This window comes from Podarcis filfolensis (genome assembly GCF_964270895.1).
Source record: "Podarcis filfolensis genome assembly, chromosome: 13".
Classification (NCBI taxonomy): domain Eukaryota; kingdom Metazoa; phylum Chordata; class Lepidosauria; order Squamata; family Lacertidae; genus Podarcis; species Podarcis filfolensis.
The window spans coordinates 35,013,180-35,029,758 of NC_139615.1; the positions used below are offsets into that span (position 1 = coordinate 35,013,180).

A 16,579-nucleotide genomic window follows, 5' to 3' on the forward strand; every position below is an offset into this window, starting at 1 on the left:
GGTATTCTGGGATCAACTCAGAAACCGGGGCGGCTTCTGTAAATCTGGGACTGTTCCTGGAAAACAGGGACACTCGGAGGGTCTGGTAGTAGGTATTATTATTGTAAGTTATTCGATTTATGTATACCGCCCTACACCTGAGGATTACAGGGTCAGTTTACAGTAGCCCCACTAGAAGGAAAGTTATACAGCAAAATGTGATGGCACCCTTCTAAGCGGTTTCTGTACCCTATACATTTAAAGTGGCATCATACCACTTTACGCAGTCGTGGTTTCCCCCAAGGAATACAGTGGTACCTCAAGTTAAGAACTTAATTCCTTCTGGAGGTCTCTTTTTAACCTGAAACTGTTCTTAACCTGAAGCACCACTTTAGCTAACGGGGCCTCCCGCTGCCGCCACACCACTGCTGCGGGATTTCTGTTCTCATCCTGAAGCAAAGATCTTAACCCGAAGTACTATTTCTGGGTTAACGAAGTCTGTAACCTGAAGCGTCTGTAACCCGAGGTACCACTGTACTGTGGACCTCCATTCCTCAAGAAACTACCATTCCCGGACTTCCCTGGGAAGTGGAATCAATTGCAAAACCGCTCCTGCAGTCTCCTTTATTCAGCCCCTCCTCTTCCATTATCAGAGCTTTTATCTTTTTTTTATTTTTAACGCTACATTTGGGCAACTGCAGCACCCGCTCATCGCGTTTACCGACGGGCACCATTTCATTAGTATCATTTGAATGGAAGGTGATAACTTCATATGGACATCTACTGGGTGTGTCATGTTAATCAAGCACAATTTAAAAATAAATAAATACAAGGCATAAACTGCCATTCCGGGAAAAAGCAGCTGTGAACGTAAAACACAGAAACGAAACAAGATCACAGCTCTAAATGTACGTTATAGCAGGGAGAGGCAGAAGATAGATCCTGATCTAGCTGTAGATCTCTGGCTAATTTGAAGTAGATAAGCAACGATTTCTGACTCCCAAATGTTTAACGCCAACAAAATACAGTGGTACCTCGGGTTAAGTACTTAATTCGTTCCGGAGGTCCGTTCTTAACCTGAAACTGTTCTTAACCTGAAGCACCACTTTAGCTAATGGGGCCTCCTGCTGCTGCCACGCCGCTGGAGCCCGATTTCTGTTCTTATCCTGAAGCAAAGTTCTTAACCTGAAGCACTGTTTCTGGGTTAGCGGAGTCTGTAACCTGAAGCGTATTTAACCTGAAGCGTATGTAACCCGAGGTACCACTGTAATTCCCATCTATGCCGCATTATACTACTGAAGTGAAGGAAGCAAGGGATGATACTAGGAGTAGATTTGAAGGACTATGAGCTCTGTTCAGTTCTGGCACTCCAAGCAGATTACTGGGATCAGAATAGCTTGATTCTAAGTGCAAGTATTTTAAATGAACCTCTGATTGGTGGATCTCAAGGTTCTAGTAAACACACACACACACAGAGAGAGAGAGAGAGAGAGAGAGAGAGAGAGAGAGAGAGAGAGAGAGAGAGATACACAGTAGATTTCACAAGCCAGAAGCCTGAAAGGATCTAAAGGAGGAATTGGCAGCCTCCCGTAGCAGAGGAGTTGGAATACTGGATTTGGTTTTGGGAAGTTCAAATCCTCACACAGAGTGAAGCTCACTAACTGACTTTTGGGCCACACCCTCAGCCTAATCAAACTCGAATGATGCTTGGGGGGGGGGAGAGAAAAATGGGAAGAGATAGTCTTGTATCCCTTTCATGGGAGCGGAAAAATCGAATCAGGGCTAACGCACAGAAAACTATTCCCGTATTTTTCGCTCTATAAGACGCACCAGACCATAAGACGCACCTAGTTTTTGGAGGAGGAAAACAAGAAAAAAAATATTCTGCATCTCAGAAGCCAGAACAGCAAGAGGGATCGCTGCGCAGCGAAAGCAGCAATCCCTCTTGCTGTTCTGGCTTCTGGGATAGCTGTGCAGCCTGCATTCGCTCCATAAGACGCACACACATTTCCCCTTACTTTTAAGGAGGGAAAAAGTGAGTCTTATAGAGCAAAAAATACGGTAAGTCCTTTGGATGAAATGCAGATTTTTATTTTTTTAAAAAGGTTTTAAATAAACAAAATAAAGAAACAGGAGGCCCAGGTGCGAAATCTGCCTCACTCAACACAGTTGAGTTGAAGGAAGACCCCTCCCCGCCACAAAAAATATACAATATTTACAAATGCCTTCCTTCTCTCCCAGCATGTCATTCCTGAATGTTGCAAAGAAGCAATATGTGTCCTGGGAAGGAGCCCTTTTCAGCTCAAGGGCCTGCGTTCTAACCATTCTTTTTTTAACGTCATTTACAAAACACAGCGTGTTAAAAATCCCCCATGTAAGATCACTAGCAGAATAATGTTCCCCACAGTTTATTATTGTCACCACTGACCATTGTGAATTAACAAATCTCAAGAATGACTCCTGAAATGACATACTTAAGAAGGGGGAGCTAGAAAAAAACATGTCTGCCAAATCCTAGGCCCTTTCTCTGGATGCAATATTTTCCACTGTGGGAATCGGCTTTCGGAAGAAATCTTGGGCAGAAACAAATAACGCAGAAGGTTGGCATTGAAAGTTCACCCAAGTTTGTCAGGATCGATCTGGGAGCAGAGATTTGGAGGGTTCAGCAGACCCCAAATGAAGTGCTGCTTCTGGAAGAAATTGGTACAGGCTTTCAGTCTGGGCAGTTTGCATATTTACCGTCTTACCCAACACTGCTGCTTCATGAGCGCAGCAGATTTCGGCATGCTTAACAGAGCTTTGACCTCCTCTGCAGTCCTCAGAAAAGTTTCCGAGGGCGCACAGGAAAAAGGGAAGTCCCACTGCATTAGCAGAACCTCCTTCCCCCCACCCTCAGCATTGGAGACAAATATATAGAATCACAGAATTGTAGAGTTGGAAGGGACCCAATGGTCATCTAGTCCAACCCCCTGCAACGCAGAAATCTCGGCTAAAGCATCCATGACAGATGGCCACCCAAGCTCTGCTTAAACACCTCCAAGGAAGGGGAGTCCACTATTCCCCAACAGCGCTGTCTTTAGCATATGCGCCGCAGTGGTGCAAAGATCTGCCCAGCTCCCCCAAATTTAGTTTAGCCCCCAAATTAACTTTTACTATGCTTTTGTCAGACACCACGCTTACGCCTTAATCTCTTGTTTATGAAAGAAGGGAGGGAAAAGAAACAATTTTTTTTATTCTCTCATTTCTTTACAATGCACTTCTACTTAAGTATACACCACCACCACACTTAAACTTATCAGTATTGTTTAGGCACCTACTTAGGAGAAACATAGCAGAGCAGTTCAATACAATACGTAACATAATATTTTGATGTAAGAGTTAATTTCGCGTGGGCGGCGCTGTTGTGAATGACAAGTGCGTCTTTGGTAAAGGAGCGCACAAAGTCGAAAGTCCTTTAGTGAAACAGTAGGTATACATTTCGGTAACACCTAGGTATACAGTGGTACCTCAGGTTACATACGCTTCAGGTTACAGACTCTGCTAACCCAGAAATAGTGCTTCAGGTTAAGAACTTTGCTTCAGGATGAGAACAGAAATCATGCTCCAGCAGCACAGCGGCAGCAGGAGGCCCCATTAGCTAAAGTGGTGTTTCAGGTTAAGAACAGTTTCAGGTTAAGAACAGAGCTCCGGAACGAATTAAGTACTTAACCCGAGGTACCACTGTATATGTATTTTGATTTTCTAGCTTGATCAAAACTATTTATTATTTCATAACAGGTAGATAGTTAAGAGCTTAGGCGGCTTCAGAGGTGGGCGCCTGCCCCCCCCCCAGAATTCAGCGCCCAGGTGCCCCGCACCCCTTGCACCCCCGGGTAAAGACGGCCCTGCATCCCCAAGGAAGACTGCTTCACTGTCAAACAGCTCTTGCTGTCAAAAAGTTCTTCCTGATTTACCACAGGAATCCTTCCAAATGCAGAGCTATGGAGATGATAATAATAATTATAATAAATTTTTATTTATACCCCGCCCTTCCCGGTTCAAAAACCAGGCTCAGGGCAGCTAACAACAAATTTATAACACTTAATTGTAAAAGCAGCATACAATACAGTATAAAAACATGAATAACAATAAAATTCAAAGTTCAGAAATCAATTTACGGGAAATCCATCTAATAAGCATTAGATAATCACCAGGGCTAGCTGGCTGAATTAGTCCTACTTGTGCCAGCAAGGAGGCCAGGGGAGAATCAGCTATGGGGTCTCAGAGCAGGTAATCACATCCCAACCACATATTCTGCATGGATCTCCTTAAAAACCAGAGTTTTGGGGAAATACCAAGCTCGCTTACCTAGAAGCAACACACCACTAGATTCAAGTGTACTAACAAAACAAGCATGCCTAGGATTGCAGCCTTATGGTCCCAACTTCAGATCAAAGTGGCCCGCCTTTTACATAAAAACAGATAATCGATTGGTTTTTTGAAAAAAGGACTCACCACCTCTGCGTATCCTCAAGCCAAGGTTGGAAAGACATCTAACATGCCATGATTTCATTCGTCCCGGCCAAAGCATTTGAACGAGGTCAGACAGTAGGAGAGCTCAACATTTCCTCCTAGAGATGGCAAATTTATTCCTCTCTAGCAGACATTGGGGTTGACTGGCAAGCAACCAAGAAGCCCGGAAAGCTCATCCAAGGTAGATGGAACATCTACCTTAATAGCACAGAGAGCTGCCTTATACAGAGCCAGGCTGATTTTGTCTACTTAGCCCAGCATCAAGCACTTCAAGGCTGCTAATGGTTCTCCATCCAGAGGTCTTCTTCCTTCTCCCGTTACCCAATCCCTTTCTCAACTAGGGATGCTCTGAAAGGACCTTCTGCACACAAAGAAAACGGTCCACCGCTGAGCCGCGGTTCCTTCCCTGCATAGGACTCCGTCAGACGTGTTCTTGATGCCAGCAAGCCTCCAAAATATAAAATAATGATTCAGGAAAAGATGGGTAGGGCGAGAGGGAATCCACATCTGCAACAGGCTAAAAATTAGCAGGAATACCCAAGAAGCAGAGACTACATTGCCTAAGAAGCAGGGAGAGGGTTTGTTTAAAAAAAGCAAGCAGCTGCTTTCAAACAGGCCAATGCATTTTGGTCCAAGGCACACACGCACACAAGTTGTGAAATGAAATGGCAAAAAAGAACCAGTTTCTCAGTCTGAGACTCCCTTTGAGCTGGGGGTCACTGGAGAATTGGCCCCATGTATACACACACACACAATCAGCTAAATTGCAACCGAGTATATAACTGAAAATCATAAATAAATAAAAAGAGATTCATGGAGCCTAAATCAAGGGCTGTTGCCCCCAGTACCTACATAGAACCTTCATGATCCAAGACAGAGCACCAAATCTAGAGGCAAGCAATGGGGGGTTATTCTCTCTCATTCTGCCTTGCAAGAAAGCTTCCAGAGGCTTATGACCGGCCACAGGACTAGACAAGTCTTTGCTCTGATCCAACAAAGAGGTTATTATAGTCATGCATTTCCATCTTGCCCGCCGCCCACTATAAGGCAACAGACCTCTTTCTCAAACAGTGGCTTTATTTAACAGCTCGCCTGGTAACCACAGGCAAGCGGAAAATCATAGCACTGGAAGGGACCCCGAGGGTCATCCAGACCAACCCCCAGCAATGCAAGAATCTCAGTTAAACCATCCATGACAGATGGCCACCCGACCTCTGCTTAAAAACCTCCAAGGAAGGAGAGTTCACAACCTCCCAAGGGAGACCGTTCCACTGCCAAACTTCCCTTCTCCACAACCAGCGTCGAAATGCAGCAGAGGGACAGACATGCATATTTCTGTAAATTTGTCTCTCTGAAAGGCAGTGGCCGTCTGCACACCTTGTGGCAGTGAGTTCCATATGTTAACACTGTGCTGTGCCGTACGCTGTCCCACCCACAGCTCCTGAAACCAATGTTGGGATTACAAATATAGGAGCCAATAAATATCTCTCACAAATCAAAACTGCTGGTTTCAACGTAGCCTTGCCACTCGTCACGGATCGCCTTGTCACACACCTCCAGCCAGTACATTTGGCAGAAGGCTTTTCTTTTTTTAACTAACCTGCTGGCTGTGTTGGAAAGGGCTTATCTCTTCCACAGCCAGCATGGAAATGCAGGCTATTTTTTAAAAAAAATTGCACATACTATATCTATTTCACAAGTGTTTTATGCACTACTCTTGTGAAATGCAGCACTGTTATTTGTTTCAATGCTACTGCTCCTGTACACTTTAGGAGTCCCATTGTCTGTGGTTTCTGTGTAATTTACAAGGCTGTCATGCAGGGATCTCTCAGAGTCTGTTAACACGCTCACATCACTCAAATAAAAATCACAACATCTGCTGTGCAACGATGCCCTTTATGATTGTAAGCTATTGTGATCCCAGATAAAATTCCCACACTTTCCCCCACCCACCCCGGAGGTAAGGCTGGACCACACAACCCCAGCTGAGCTCAGCATGTGTGCCGAGACGGGAGGCGGAAAAGGCACGTTCAAGACTAGCTAAACGCCGACTAACATTCGATCGGCTGCATTCCCCAAACCAGCTCCCAGCAAACTCTCGTATTGACACCATCCCAGAACAAAGCCTGTCAAAAGAGATGCAGCCATCGCCTGTCCCCAAAGTTCCAATGTACGCCAAGAAACCTGAGATCGCAGAGTTTAACTGTTGCGTTGGGGGTCAAAGCCTTGGCCCCACAGCCCTCCCCGTGCCCTTGTCTCAGGGCCTGTCCTCTGGCACAACATTGCTAGGCAGGGTCTGAATCTCACTGGGGAGTGGCAAATGAGCTCAGCTAGTGGTGCAGCAATAAAACTACCACATTTGCAAAGCTTAGCAAGGTCCGGTATGGGTTCAACTTGGATGGGGGAGCATGTGTTGAGATTCCTGCATCGTAGCAGGTTGGTCCGAAACTCAGATATATAAGCTAAAGGACAAATGGCTCCGTAAACCAAGGTTGCAGTCGCTGAAAGGGAATGTCTAGCTGCCATTTTGGAGCAAGACGGCTCTAAAGTCTTATTTTTCAAATGGTGGACTGGCAGGGATGGATCATCAGTTAAGTATCTGGCTAGTTCAGAGGACAACCTTGAGCTAGGTTAAGAGCCCTGAGAAATTCAAGAAGAAAAGTCACTTTTATCCAGGGACAGTCCACATATATATTCAGTGTCGGATTTACGTATAAGCTAAAGAAGCTATAGCTTAGGACCCCACTCTCTTGAAGACCCCAAAAAAATTATAGGGGGGAAAACTAGATGTACATTTCCAAAATATAAGATAAAAAACAAAATAAAACCTACATACAGCAACAGCGTTTTGTGTTGTGTAGGCTCCTATGATGTAAGTAATGGGCCCCGCCTACTAGCCTGCTCCCTAAAATATCACTGGTTTGCTCATTTCCATATAGCATATATTCAACACAAAAAACAGCGACAATTTGTTGTTGACAAAGGACAGCTGGAAATATAAAGGGTCCCATTACCTTCAGAAGCTTAAGGCCTCATCAAACCTAAATCCAGCCCTGTATATATTGGCCAGTTCCGACCTCTTTTGCTTAATGGTGACACGGACCATTCAGAACGTTAAGAATATTTTTCACAACTCAGAGCACAGCAGTGGGGTGGGGCAAGTGAAGAGAAGCTGCAACAATTCACTATAACATTGCTCAGGCTGCACAGGAGAAGCATTTTGCTTCCTGAAATTCATCCTGATCGCGCAGGTAAAATCTCACGGATAGAATTCTACAGTATTAATGTGTGAAAATGGTCTGAATCCAAGGATCCCCAGGCATGCAGTTCCAGATGGTGGAGATGTCAGGGGACATCTTGGTGGCCCAGGCATCTTCACTTGATGGCAAGTGGCTAATAGTCAGGTGTAAAATGCACATGGCTAATTTTGAACACTGGTCAGACTAAATGGCACTCAGCATCCATTCCAACTCTGTGATTCTCTGAGTGCCCTGTAGAGTCTGATATTGATGGCAGCTGCATTCCACAAGTTGTTTCTAAAGAGCTACAGGTAAAGGGCCCCCTGACCATTAGGTCCAGTCGTGACCGACTCTGGGGTTGCGGCGCTCATCTCGCTTTACTGGCCGAGGGAGCTGGTGTACAGCTTCCAGGTCATGTGGCCAGCATGACTAAGCCGCTCCTGGCGAACCAGAGCAGCGCACGGAAACACCATTTACTTTCCCACTGGAGTGGTACCTATTTATCTACTTGCACAGGTGTGCTTTCGAACTGCTAGGTTGGCAGGAGCAGGGACCGAGCAACGGGAGCTCACCCTGTCGCGGGGATTCGAACCGCCGACCTTCTGATCGGCAAGTCCTAGGCTCTGTGGTTTAACCCACAGCGCCACCTGCGTCCCTTCCAAAGAGCTACCCTCCACAATTAGCAGAGGATCTACAATTAGTAGAGGGCTGTTACTCCCACTTTGCACAGCATATCAAGGAAGATCAGGTTAAAGGTTTCTCCGTCTGTATGTCTTGCCACTTCCAGGTGGGGAGGGCAGCCCTCCTCTGAGGGCCTAACCCACCATCCAGAATCTGTATTTTCCAATTGTCCCTATTCCCCAGAGACATGCACAATTTCCCCAAATCTGATGAATGCACGTGTCTTGTTGCATCACTATTTTGTTCCGGCAAATGCTTTTTTCTTTTCTTTTTTGTAAGTTTGATGTGACTAAGCTGCAAAGAGTTGCAACTCTTTGAAAGTTTGAGTTTCCTCTTTCAAATCCCTGGAAGTTTCAGTTCCAAGTGCATGAGGTTCATATGTGTGAAATGTACACACATGGACCTTAAGATACCAAGCAAAGGCACAGCCTGGCGTTTTGGGTGCTGCAAAGCTCTGCTTCTGTTGCTAGAATGTTATGGGACAATCATGTGCTGCTGTCTAGTCAACATGGAACCAAAATAGCCTCCTTCAATTTAAACTAGTGCTGGATAAGCTCATACAGAGTAAACTACATTAAGAGTCTGGCGAACTTTGGCAGTACTGAACAGGAGGGAGGGAAGTGATCCTCTGGGTGAGAATACTTTAGATCAGGAATGGGGAAACTTTGGCCCTACTTTTGGAATACACGCTGAAGTAAAAGCACCCAGAATCCATTCCCTCTCTCCCATCGTTTGTCAGATATATGTTCGACAAAGACCCACCAGATGAAACCTATTTCGATTCTGAGCTTCCTTCCTCCTCGAAGCTGTAAGATCTCCCCTTCACAAATACAAAACAAGGATACTACATTTCTTCTCAGATATCCTCAAACCACTGCCAACGCAATCAGCAGATCTTAAGAGCATAGAATTCCAGTACAGGAACTGAATTTCTGACATACTAAGCATTTTAAGAAAAATCAAAAAGCAGAAGCGAAAATGCAAGGCCCAAGCTTCTAGTCCTTACGTTTATTGCAATATAGCCAACAACACAGTGTCACAATTCCATACACCAAGGACCATACTACCAATAGGACTGGCACATTCTTTAGGCAATATTGAGGGTGAAAAGTGAAATTCCAGAAGCAGAATACACCGTGCAGATTGATTGTTCCTGCGTGTACTGGGCCAACTTTGCAAAATCTATTCCATTTCTAGGATTCAGACTCTCAAATAATTTGGAACCTTTTGAAAATAGTTTCCTAAATCATTCCAATGCAGGAAGGGGGAAAGTTTTGGAAAAGATTCTCTCTAAAACCATGAGATACAGTAGTTCACTTTTTAGGCATTTATAAACAGAAGCTGTGTTTCAAGATGCTCAGTTCCACTGAGAAATTATTTTCCTTGCAATTATTGGGCATCTGAGAAATAACCACCAAGCTACATTGTAGCACCTAGTTGATAAATCTCCTGCAGCGATATGAACATATCCGTGAGTCATCTTGGTGGAATTCCCCCTTACAACACACACTTTCTTCTTTCTTTTGAAAAATTTGTCATCAGTGCCGATGGTATGCAATTATGACTTAATCTTAGCTACGTTCCAGGGTGATCCACTGCCCAAGAACAATGGCAAGTGAAGTAAACAATACAATTTTTAACCTTTCTAACCTTTCTCAAAATGCCAGGTCCCTAGATCCACCGTCTCCAGAACAGAAGCCAAAAACTCACTTCAAAGCTGCAATTAACTACTATCAGCATTAATTGGGCTCTCAGGGAATCAACAGGCTCCCCCTTCCCAGGCCGACGTCAGTCGAGAAGCAGAGAAACAGTGGAGAGAGATATCATAACCTAACAAGCCAAGGGGAAAAGGAAACTCGAAGCCTTTAATTTATTTTTTCCCAAAGTGTGCCTCATTCAAAAGCTTAAAAGCAGGTGGCAGATCTTCAGATCTGCGAAGGAGAAAGTTTAAAGCAAACAAACTGCAGGTCCCAGACCGGCCCATTCTGGAAAAGGAAGTTTTTTTGGGGGGGCTGCCAAGTTCCTTTCATAAGCAAATAAGGACACAATGGTGTGATTCATACTCCCAAGTTTACCCAAGCCTGAGTTACATATGCAAAAGTCTCCAGAAGCAGAAAGGGAGGGGGGAGGTGGCCAAAGAAGATGAAGGGGAAGGGGAAGGAAGGGGCTGGCCAATGAAAGGAATCCAACAGCTCAGCCTTACCTTCAGTCAGCCAGGTTTCCTGAAATTGGTTCAGGTCGTGGAAGAGATCTGCAAGAGAACAGGACAGGGTATGATGCCCATGGAGCAGCTGCAGCAGAACGCAAGCAATGTGTTATACGTAGGGCTGCCTCTGAAGACGGTTTGAAAACTTCAGCTGGTGCAGAATTCAGCGGCCAGGTTGCTCACCGGAGCAAGACGGTTTGAGCCTATTACACCGATCCTCGTCCGACTGCCCTGGCTACCAATTAGTTTCCGGGCCCAATTCAAAGTCCTGGTTTTGACTAATAAAGCCTTAAATGGCTCAGGACCACAATGCCTCAAGAACCGCCTCTTTCCATATGAACCTACCTGGACCCTGAGATCATCTTCTGAGGCCCTCCTTCATGGGCCTCCTCCTCGAGAGGTCCAGAGGGTGGCAACACGAAAACAGGGCCTTCTCTGCAGTGGCTCCCCATCTGTGGAATGCTCTCCCCAGGGAAGTTCGCCTGGCGCCTTCATTATACACCTTTAGGCACCAGGCAAAAATGGTGCTTTTTAACCAGGCCTTTGGTTGATCCGATTTTACGTCCTATGCCCTTTTAAAATGTGGTTTTTGGGGAGGGGGGGACTATTGGGTTGTTGTTTTTATTTTTATTAGGTATTTTATTGTTTTTGTTTTTATTAAGTATTTTGTATATCTTGCTTTTATTCTGTGAACCGCCCTGAGACTCCCGGTTATAGGGTGGTATATAAATTCAATTAATCACCACCATCATCACAGTATCATAGAGTTGGAAGGGACCAGGAGAGTCATCGAGACCAACCCCCTGCAAGGCAGGAATCTTTTGCCCAACGTGGGGCTGGAACCCACAACCCTGGTATTCAGAGTCTCCTGCTCTACTGACTGAGCCATCTATCACCCATCTTGTGGCAAGGCTCCCAGGCACACAAGTGACAGGAACCTAGAATGCATGTGAATTCAGCAGAGCTTAGCTACAGGTAAGCTTGCACCCTGCTTGACTTCTCCAAACAGCCCAAGTTTCTGATCTCGTGGTCCAACTAGTGATGCAGCAGTTAAAACAAAAACAACAATTAGATCTGTATGCCACGCTTCATCCGTAGATCTCAGGGGCAGTTCGCAACATAAAATTGCAATTGAAGAAGTGCAAAATACATAATAAAAATTGAAATGAAAACAAACCGATAATCCCCTCTTCCACAACACATTTAAAAGACCATCGTATGTAAATCAGCCAAAGGCCTGGTTGCAGAACAACATTTTTGCCTGGCACCTAAAGGTATATAATGAAGGCACCAGCCAAACCTCCCTGGAATGAGTATTCTACAAACGGGGCGCAGAAAAGGCCCATTATTGTGTCCCTGTTTAGGGAAGCTTTTAATGTTTGATGTATTACTGTATTTTAATATTTGGTTGGAAACTGCCCAGAGTGGCTGGGGAAGCCCAGCCAGATGGACGGGGTATAAATAAATTATTATTATTATTATTATTATTATTATTTGCCACCCTCCGGACCTCTTATGGGGAAGGCACATGGAGGAGTTGTAGCTCTCCAGATGGTACTGAGGTTACAAGTTCCCTTCTCCTGCCTAAATCTGTTAGTTGGAGGAATGTAGCAATTGCATCAGGCAGCGCCGTCAGGCAGGGCTGCAGAAAATTCCAGAAGCTGTGCAATGACAGCATTGGGAAGCCTAAGAACATGAACTAAAGATAAAACAGGCGTGCTTCAGAAGTGTCAAAAAAAGAGAGAAGCCAGATACTGAGAATTAAAACTCATGGAAAACTCAACCCATGATGAGCTAGGGGGGTCACACGAGAAGGGATTCCTGCTCAGCCTCAGTTCCTCAGTCTGTAAAACGGGAGCAAAAGCTGTACCCAAATATCATTATTTCAGGTCACGATGTTGCATCAGGATCCTTTTATTCCAGCGCCAATAGGCTTCACGCAGGTGGTATATTCAAGTGGTCCCCATAGATAACCCACATTCATCTCTCTCCAGGATCTCCCACATACACACCTTCGGGGTCTGGGACGTGGGGCATCCCAGGATCCATGGATTTCTTCCGCGCAGCCATCACAGCTCTGCCTTCCAGGATGCCATTTCCTGACGGTTTCTGTATTTGAAGAAGAAGAAAAATAATGCACACAACGTAAGACAATGCTGGACTCAACTCCAGTCCGATCTACAGGCTGCAAAGATAAAATGCAAGGCCGACCAGGAAAGAGGTCCGGCGGTTAGATTCTCCTTCATCGCTCACCTGTGCAGAAGTGTAAGGCACCTGCTGGTCCAAATACCCTTTCATCCTCCCATCGGTCATGGGTGCAAATCCCTCGCCAACATGGAGGGCCGGCAGCAAACCCTGCAAGGAGAATTGAATGTAGGAGAAACAAACAGGTACCAAAATCGTGCCCCATAGCAGTCAGGACACGAGGAGCAAAACACAAGGATCGCAGAATTGCATACAAGATAGGTGATATTATGTAGTTGCTCCGTATCTGGTGACGGCAAAGGGGGGGGGAATTACAGCCCCTTCCAGTGACCCTCTCTTTGCTGCTACAAGCAGAAATACCCAAGTGGGGCACGTCCTCTCCCCACTTTCCACAAATTGAAGAGGAAAAACCCCCTTCAGAGGAAGAGGGTGCTCAACAGAGAGGAGTATGGGCATTTCCTAATCTCTTCCCCCCTATTCCCCCCCCCGCACCCCTTTCCCAGCCTCTTCTCTTTGCTTACTTTACTGACTTTTATTCCCACCCCCGGGGGGGCGGGATTGCTATGCCCCATGTTGACTTCAACACCCGCTCACCCCCCTCACTTCAAAACCCAGCTTTCCTCAAAACCGGCTTCCTTTGCTTTTCTTAGCCTAAGACTGCACGCTTGTGCCCGCTTACCTGGGAGTAAGCCCCACGAGACTCAGCGAGACCGAGTAGACACGCATCAGGGTCGCGTGGGGAAAGCCTCCCGCTCCTGCTCACGCACTCCTCTTTTCTATTTGTCTCCCTTTCCTCTGGCTACCCGCCTCCCTCCCCGGATCTTTCCTACATCCTGACACCCTTTCCAAAAAATCAGCTCCCTCCCGGACTAGGCCCCAGAACTGGTTCCCACGTCCTTTTCCTCCCCGGTATAATTTACCAAAAAAAAAAAACTTCTGCGACGTGAGGCGACATCGCCACCCCAATTTGCCTTAAAAAGTTATTTTCCCCGCGCCTTCACCCAGTGCTTTTTTTCTTGGGGGGGGGGGACGCAGGGGGAAGCATACCCCTAAACCTGTGGAGAATCTTTGCACTTTTGTCCATTTGCTGTATTTATTTTCCCCGATCTGAACTATAAAATGGTGATTTTCTGGAGTCAAAATGAGAGTAACCCTTAATATTTTTTTAGCAAAAAAAAAAAAAAGCACTGCCCTCACCTGAGATTGGAAAAAGAGTGGGGGGGTCAGTCCAGGTTTTTGCAGTCGGCCCCCACCGCAGGGCAGCTGATCCTCGATAACAGAGCTACGCTACTTCTCGTGGGACGGCGCCGAGTAAGGTTGCTCCCGCCTCCAGCCCGGGAGTCGTTTCCTCTTTCACAGAAACAGACTCTTTTCTGTTTCTCTTTGTTTCATTGACTTTGTGAATGGAGGAGCGGGAGGGGCGGAATCCCCCCCGCCTCGGGCGGGGGACACGCTCGGCCAATCAAGGCTCCGCGTCGCCCTTATCCGGCCGGAGAGGGGCGTGGCTTGAGCGCCCCGAGCCAATCCGCGCGAGCTGCTCTAAGATTCATTCACGGCTGGAACTCCCATTCATAAAAAAAGAAGCACAAGAGCGCCCAAAGTTCATTCATAAAAGGCTGGGGAAGGAGGGAAACGTTGTAGGCACGTTGGCTGGGCTGCTGCCGTAGAGCCGGCTGCTCCCGCCTTTCCTCTAGGCCTCAAACTGGTTCTGTCGCCGCGTTTGTAAAGGCGTTGAGATCGGTTTACCTCCCCCTTTACGCCCATCAACAGGCGAGGCGTGGTGACGGTGGCAAGAATCAAGTAGATAAAAGGAAACTAATCTATATCATAGATTATACCTAGGCATTTGGGAAAGTTTTGTCTAAACGAGCTTCCTTTTTAAAAAAGTGAGTTGGAGGGATTTTATTTAGGGATTTCAGGTTTGCGGGGAGGGGGGTTTCTAGTAGGGGAGGTGCAGTTTAAAGGTCCATATGCTAAAGGCTGAATTGATTATTATTAATAAATAATAATAGTTAATAATGTTGGGTTTTTAAGCCTTTTATGCAACTTTTTAAAGCAAGGGTGCTTCCATTTTTCTTTCCACATACACTTAATTTTATTCCTTACACTTTACTGCAAAGTGCCAGGTCAGGCTACTACAATAAAATAACGTATTTTTCCCTGTATAAAGCTATATATTTTCCCTGTTTTTTTTCAAGTTTAAAATTGAGGGTTGTCTTATACACGGATAGTGCATATGGGGGGATTTGTTTATTTGGAGTCCCAAAAAACGGGTTGTGTTATACATGGAAAATACGGTATGTAATTATAAATACATAGGCCCATTTGACTTGTTACAGGGTTCGTGCTCAGTAAACAGGCTCACATTCATGCCATATACAGTGGTACCTCGGTTTAAGTACTTAATTCATTCCGGAGGTCCGTTCTTAACCTGAAACTGTTCTTAACCTGAAGCACCACTTTAGCTAATGAGGCCTCCAGCTGCCACCGCACCGCCAGAGAACGATTTCTGTTCTTATCCTGAAGCAAAGTTCTTAACCCGAGGTACTGTTTCTGGGTTAGTGGAGTCTGTAACCTGAAGCGTATGTAACCCGAGGTACCACTGTATTTAAGTCAATATCATACCATGGCTTCCTCCCAGGTAATCCTGAGAGCTGAAGTTTGTTAAGGGTGCTGAAAGTTGTTTGGAGATCCCTATTCCCTTCCCAGAGCTACCATTGCTCATACACCACGAATTCAGTCATTCATGAATATCATATATCATAGACATCTAAGTGGAGACTTCAAGACGGTTGGATGGCGCCTTGTACGCCTCCTTCTGGCGACTCCTGCAGCCAAGCTGGTGCCACACATATTTCTCTGCTTTCCTTTGAACTGCATCAGCGAGGCTTGGGGGGGCGGGTCTTGTCGTCTGGGCAGGCCAGGACCTCCAAACACACTGCCCAGGTTTGCACCCCGGGGAGGTCACTTCAGGGCTGCTAATGCAGCAGAAACAACGTGGGAAACAGTTATGAGTTATTGCAGCCACAGCAGGCGCTGTGATTCTACACCATTCTGACTTTGTCCCTGGATGTGCACTCTATTGTCTCTCAAGACAGACAGATGCCAACAGCAAGATAGGGCATTACAGTGGTACCTTGACAGTCAAACGGCTTAGCTCGTGAATAAATCGGCTCCAGAATGCCGCAAACCCGGAAGTGAGTGTTCCGGTTTGCAAACGTTTTTCAGAAGCCGAACGTCCGACGTGGCTTCCGCTTGAGTGCAGGAAGCTCCAGCCAATCAGAAGCCACGTCTTGGTTTTCAAACCGTTTCTTTTTTTTTAAATAATATTTATTAAAATTTCAGAGAAAATACAAAAATGTAAAAAAATAATAAGGAAAAAAAGAGACAAAAAGATACAAAATACAGAAAAATAAGAATAGTTAAAAACAAATCAGTCATTCCATATCCTAACTTTCATTTGCCTATTTCCCTGACTTCCTCACACCTCCCTTTTTTTGTATTCTAATTCAGTCATTGTTTCAGCAAATCCTTTCCTGTATTCTAGCTTAATTAGTTATTTCACTGACCAATTAATTAACTCTATACATTCTCCATATTCTGTTATTCAATTTGCCTTACTTTATTTAACCTTATCTTACCATAAAATACCTTAAAACTTAAAAACTTAATACTTATTTATCCTTATATCATTTCTACTAAAGCCAGACAATTTCGTTCCAACATTCTCCCTAATATTAATTAATTTTACACTAAT

At 45.4% G+C, this 16,579-nt stretch overlaps 1 protein-coding gene across 4 annotated transcripts in view; it reads right to left on the bottom strand.

Annotated features, from left to right (window-relative positions):
- Nucleotides 1-14,225, bottom strand: part of ETV4 (ETS variant transcription factor 4) — a 38,412-nt gene extending 24,187 nt beyond the window's left edge. Inside the window, exons 1-4 of one of the 4 annotated variants that reach the window (XM_083583262.1) lie at nt 14,020-14,225; nt 12,871-12,972; nt 12,630-12,726; nt 10,615-10,662 (exon numbers count right to left, since the gene is read on the bottom strand). In XM_083583262.1, the coding sequence (XP_083439388.1) occupies nt 10,615-10,662; nt 12,630-12,726; nt 12,871-12,930 (205 nt within the window). In that variant the 5' untranslated portion in view covers nt 12,931-12,972; nt 14,020-14,225. Of the gene's footprint in view, nt 1-5,343; nt 5,442-10,614; nt 10,663-12,629; nt 12,727-12,870; nt 12,973-14,019 lie in introns of those variants that run through there. The other 3 variants (XM_083583261.1, XM_083583263.1, XM_083583264.1) reach the window with 3 other exon arrangements.
- Nucleotides 14,226-16,579: the final 2,354 nt, after the last annotated feature.